Consider the following 6,360-nt stretch of genomic DNA (forward strand, 5'->3'; position numbering starts at 1 on the left):
AAACCTGGTTCGTTTGCTGAGGTAAAAAATTCGAAGTGGTAGTATTTCTTTGACATTAAAAATATTAGCTTCGATATTTAAATACCATTAATCTCACCTTTTTAATAAAACTGACCACGTCTATAACCGATGTTAAACTGGTTTATTATTTGATATAACTTATAATATCCTTTTCTTAAAACTGTTAAGTACACAAATTCACTGACTAGGTAACCATAAAACATGTCCATATCAACAACTATCCCATAATAATCTCATATATATTAAAAACATTCTTCTTACGTTAATATGAAATTAACGTTCTACTAAGTATAGTGCATATGTATGAGTACTTTCTGCCCAAGGTACAGGTAAATATTACACAAGCCAAAGTATTTTGTTGTATGTTTGATGCTTCATTTATAATTTCATGTTTGTATCATATAAAAAATAAGAAAATTTTGTCTTGAATTGGGCCCCCCTCGAACGGTGGAAAGCGTACCTAGGAGTGCAGTTGCCCTCCCTGCCTCCCCACTAGTTACGGCCCTGATTAGTTTGCTTCAATTTCAAAGTACGAACTAACTACTTGTTGGGAATAGGAGCTGGCAACTTTGTGCCTTGTTTACAGTTCAGCTGCTAGAAGAAGAAGAAGGACTAGAAAGTTGTGACCGCATGGTGCTTGTAGAAGCTATTTTTTCTTGTGTTACGTTCTTTTGTGGAAATAAAAAGGTTTCATTCCTCTAAAGTGTAGATCTTTTGATTTCTAACATCTGGCGACTGTAACAGGACACAATAGACCATGGAGGAAATGAAAAAACAGCGTAAAATCTTGAGAGCAGCATTCACTAGGTTGCATACGAACTGTTCGGAACTGTGTAGCGCAGAACTTAAAAACGAAAGTGATATTAGTGGTACATTTCAAGTGTTAGAAGAGAAATACATGAAAATGAAGGAGATAGATGAGAAGATAATGACATCAGCAATAGAAGATAATTGGAGCGAGAAAGAACTACTAGAAGAAACGGAGCAAGCAGATAAGTATTCTTTAAAATTCTACCAAATTAAAAACAAGGTTGAGGCTGCGTTGCATGCGTGTAAAACGAACGAGAGTAGTGGTAGCACGAGTAGTGAAAGAAACTTTAAACTCCCAGAAGTGGAAATTAAGAAATTTGATGGTAATTTGAAAAACTGGCTTCCGTTTTGGTCACAGTTTGTGCGCATAGACGAAGATAAACGGATTCCTAATGTAGACAAATTCCAATATCTCATTCAAGCTATTGTACCGAACACACGTGCACGTCAGTTCGTAGAAAGTTTTCCCCTGTGTGAAGATAACTACCCGAAGGTTATTCAGGGTTTGAAAGCGCGTTTTGGACGTGACGATATGTTAGTAGAGGTATATGTTCGTGAACTTTTAAAGCTAGTGTTTCATAATCTAAGTAACAATGGTAATCTAGAATTGATAGACCTGTATGACAAGTTGGAATCTCAACTTCGCGCTTTAAGTACTTTAGGTGTCACAACAGATAAATGTGCTGCCATGCTGTATCCTCTTGTGGAGTCATGCTTACCTGCTGAACTATTGCGTACGTGGCAGAGGGACAGTACAAACAGTGCAGACGCAACTTTAGAAAAACGTTTGGAAGACTTTATGCCATTTTTGCGGAAAGAAGTAGAAAATGAAGAAAGAATAGCTCTTGCTGTGTCCGGGTTTGATATACAAGACACCAGTAATGTGGGAAAGAAAAAGAAAGAACGCAGTAATCGTTCCGATTTTGTACCAACTGCCGCTGAATTAGTTAATTGTAAAAATAGTGCAAAGTGCATTTTTTGTGATCAATCGCACGCAAGTGAAAACTGTGTAAAAGCCTGTAATTGGACATACGAAGAAAAAATAAACATTTTGAAGGGAAAGGGATGCTGTTTTCGGTGCCTTAAGAATTCGCACAAGAGTTCAAAATGTTATGCTAAGTTGACTTGTAGTGCATGCAAGGGGCGTCACGTTAGTGTTATGTGTAGTGGCAGAAATAAATCTAAGAATGCGTCAAGTAACGGTGATAAACAGACTCATGTGAAGCATGTTATCGAAAACACACTGACAAACAATGAACATTCCGAAACATTTTTACAAGCATTGGTAGTAAAAGTGAGAGGGCGGAATTCAGAAAAGAACGTCAGGGCGATTATAGACACTGGTTCACAGCGATCTTATATCTGTACTAGCTTAGCGCGGGAAATGAACTATGAAGTATTACGAAAAGAAACTGTAGCGCACGCTCTTTTTGGAGGTGTATTTTCAGAACCATGTGAACATGACTGTTTTCGAGTTAGGCTAACCAACCTCAATGGTGATTATGCATGTAATTTTGAAGCACTGAATCAGGATGTTATTTGTAATAGTGTTACATCAATCATAGATGGTCCTTGGTTATCAGAGTTACGAGAAATGGGTATAGAAATATCCGATAATCAACCTGGCCCAATCGCAATTTTAATAGGAGCGGACATTGCCGGTAAACTTTTCACAGGTAAGAGAATTGCTTTGAAAGTTGGCCTGATTGCTATGGAGACATTGCTCGGCTGGATTTTAATGGGAAAAATAAACAGGAAGGATTCTGTTAGGTTTTCTACAATGCAAGTCACAACGATGTTTTGCAAATCAACACCTGTTTCAGACTTGTGGAAATTGGATGTTTTAGGCATAACCGATCCAGCGGAAAAGAAAACGAAAATGGAGGCGCAACAGGAAGTAATGGAATATTTTAACCAGACAACGACCATTAACGCTGACGGGAGGTATGAAGTAAAAATGCCTTGGCTAATGGAACATCCACCTCTCCCCAACAACATAGATACCTGTAAAAGAAGACTGAAGAATGTAGTTGTTAGATTGAAGGCTGAAAACTACTACGAAATGTACGAGAAGGTTCTGAAAGAGTGGGAAGATGAAGACATCGTAGAGGAAGTTCCTGCGGAAGAGATAGAGAAGAAAGGCTACTACTTACCTCATCGTCATGTTGTTAAGATGACTAGTAGTACGACGAAGATCCGTCCAGTATTTGATGTCTCAGCGAGAGAGAAAAATCATCCATCTTTAAATCAGTGTTTAGAGAAAGGAATCAATTTGATAGAAATTATTCCAGCGATTCTGACACGTTTTAGATTGAACAAGTTGGGAGTTGTGTCTGACATTAAGAAGGCGTTTCTACAAATTTCCCTGTGTAAGAGAGACCGAGACTATTTACGATTTCTTTGGATAAATGGAGAAGGTGGTATAAAAATATATCGTCACAAAAGAGTAGTGTTTGGCGTGAGTTGCAGTCCTTTCCTGTTGGGAGCCGTAATAGAGCATCATCTTAGGCGAGCACTACAAAAGTGTAATGAGGGTCAGAGTAGTTATGCTAAGGAAGTCATTTTGAAGTTATTGAATAGTTTTTATGTAGATAATTGTGTCACTAGTGTCAAAAATGAAGATGAGCTTCGTCAGTTTAGAGAAGAAGCCACGAACTTAATGGCGGAAGCAAAATTCGAACTTCGAGGGTGGGAGCATACCTCTTTAGAAAACACACTAGAAGAGAATAGAGTTCCTGTACTTGGCCTACAATGGGAAACTGTTTCAGATGTGTTGGAATTACGACCAGAATGTTTTGAGGATACAAAACCTGCGGTTGTCACGAAGAGAATAATTTTGTCATTTGCTAACAGAATATTTGATCCTATTGGTGTCACGTGTCCAGTAACGCTAAGCCCGAAAATTCTTTTACAACAAGTATGGTCATCGAAGGTAAATTGGGACGAAGCGGTACCAAAGGAAGTTGAGAAGAAATTCCTACAATGGATCAAAGAGTTGCCTCATTTAAAGAGACTTGTCTTTCCAAGATGGGCTGCTGGAGATTGTAAGAATTGGAGCCTACATGCATTCTGCGATGCTAGTGAGAGATCGTATGCTACGGCTGTCTTTCTCACAACTGAAGAAAAAGGACAAGTGAAGGTGCAATTAATACAGGCGAAATGCAGGGTTGCTCCGATGAAGAAGTTAACCATTCCTCGACTGGAATTACTGGCAACTACAATTGGCGCAAGGTTAGCTACTACAGTGAGAGAAACATTGGATGTTGAAGATGTACCAATTTATTTCTGGACAGATTCTACCACCGTTTTAGCATGGATTAAGCGGGATATGCCATGGAATACCTTTGTGTGGAATCGAATACAAGAAATAAGAAGATTAAGCAATTCAGGCAACGAGTGTTGGAGATTTGTTCCAGGAACCATGAATCCAGCTGATCTGCCCTCACGAGGATGTTCACCTGAACAGTTAGTTGCGTCAAAATGGTGGGAGGGTCCAGACTGGTTAAGACGACCAATAGAAGAGTGGCCGGAGCAGAAGTACACTTATCAAGAAGAAATAATCTCAGAAGAAAGAAGAAAAAACATTGTATCTGTAATGATTAATGCCAAAGAAGAAAACCGTGATTGGTACTACCGCCGTTTTTCAAAATATGAACAGATAATCCGCATGGTTGGTTGGATCAAGAGATTCATCTTCAATTGTCGTAATGGAAAGAAGAGGAGACAAGGAGAATTATCGGTGGAAGAAGTGACAGCTGCTGAGAAAACAGTCCTTAAACTCGTTCAGAAAGAGTCATTCGACGGCGTAGAAGACCAAAAGTTGAAGTCACTATGCCCATTTGAAGACAAAGATCAGATCATTAGGCTGAAGACGAAAATTGTAGAGCTTTCAGATTCAGAAGTGTTTCGGTATCCTGTTGTATTACCAAATACACATCCTGTGGTCAAGCGGTTGATTCATGACAAACATGTAGAATCTTGTCACGTTGGAGTGCAGGGTCTGATGAGTCTTCTCAGAGAAAGGTACTGGATTATAAGAGGAAGGCAAGGCGTTCGATCCGTTGTTAGAAGGTGTGTCGTCTGTAGAAGATACAACGCCAAGAAGATGGAGACCTGTCCCGTGGCCTTACCAGAAGATAGAGTTAAGGAATCAGCAATCTTTGAAGTCACAGGATTGGATATGGCGGGTCCAGTAATACTAAGAGATGGCAAGAAAGCATGGATTTGTATCTTCACATGTGCAGTGTATAGAGCGGTACATCTAGAATTAGTATCTGGATTGTCAACGGCCGATTTCCTTCAAGCGTTGCGGAGATTCGTCGCTAGAAGAGGACGTCCATCAGTAATCTACTGTGATAATGGTACCAATTTTGTCGGTGCAGAGAGCTTGTTAGACAAACTCGAGTGGGAGAAGATAGAAGCGTACACCACTACGAAGCGTATCAAATGGAAATTTATTCCTCCCACATCACCTTGGTGGGGCGGCTGGTGGGAACGTCTGATTAGACTAATGAAACAGTTGTTGAGAAGAGTACTTGGAAGAGCTTCCCTGACTTATGAAGAATTTAACACAATTCTTTGTGACTGTGAAGCAGTTATAAATTCCCGTCCTTTGACATACGTTTCGGAAGAAAGTTCTGATTTTGTGCCTTTAACTCCTCTAATGTTCCTACAACAGAATGCTGAAATTGGAGTACCTGACATTGATGTCATAGAAGCGGGGAGTCTACGAAGAAGACTGAAATACATTCAGGATATACGGAAGATTTTACGCAGCAGGTTTCGAAAGGAATATTTGGGACAGTTGGTTCAACATTGGAGAACCAGAGTAAATTGTAAGAAGATAGAAGTAGGAGAGGTTGTTCTAGTGGGAAACGACAACTTAAAGCGGTTGGAATGGCCCCTAGCACGTGTTGTGGAACTTATACCTGGCCGTGATGGAAAAGTTCGTCTGGTGAGACTAAAGACCGGCGCGGGGATGATGGTGAGACCTCTTCAACGTATCTTCCCTTTGGAAATCAGGTCAGAAGAAGCTGTTGAACAGAATGTACTTAAGAGAAGACTGGTGGTACGAGAACCGAGAAGTGAAACTGATCAATGTGAAGGTGAAAAGGAATCTCAAATTATCACTACTAGAACAGGAAGAGCTGTGAAACCTCCCAAAAGATTGTCTCTTTTTATGTATTGTAATCCACAGTTTTAATGATGGGATGGTTGAGTCACTAGTTCCCTTACGTGACTCAAGGTGGGAGGATGTTGGGAATAGGAGCTGGCAACTTTGTGCCTTGTTTACAGTTCAGCTGCTAGAAGAAGAAGAAGGACTAGAAAGTTGTGACCGCATGGTGCTTGTAGAAGCTATTTTTTCTTGTGTTACGTTCTTTTGTTAAAATAAAAGTGAATAGCTGGAAATAAAAAGGTTTCATTCCTCTAAAGTGTAGATCTTTTGATTTCTAACACTACTGTTTGGAACAGTTAATGACATGAAAAGATAATCAGGGGTCTTATCGCCGAAGATTGTAGTGACTTCAG

The 6,360-nt window shown here is 39.7% G+C and overlaps 1 protein-coding gene across 1 annotated transcript; it reads left to right on the top strand.

Moving 5' to 3' along the window:
* Positions 1-778: 778 nt before the first annotated feature.
* Positions 779-6,034, top strand: LOC145685133 (uncharacterized). The gene has a single exon (XM_081757482.1). The coding sequence runs from the start codon at positions 779-781 to the stop codon at positions 6,032-6,034; it is 5,256 nt and encodes a 1,751-aa protein (XP_081613608.1).
* Positions 6,035-6,360: the final 326 nt, after the last annotated feature.

This window comes from Thermobia domestica, chromosome 5, assembly GCF_964235325.1.
Source record: "Thermobia domestica chromosome 5, izTheDome1.hap1.1, whole genome shotgun sequence".
NCBI classification, from domain to species: Eukaryota; Metazoa; Arthropoda; class Insecta; order Zygentoma; family Lepismatidae; genus Thermobia; species Thermobia domestica.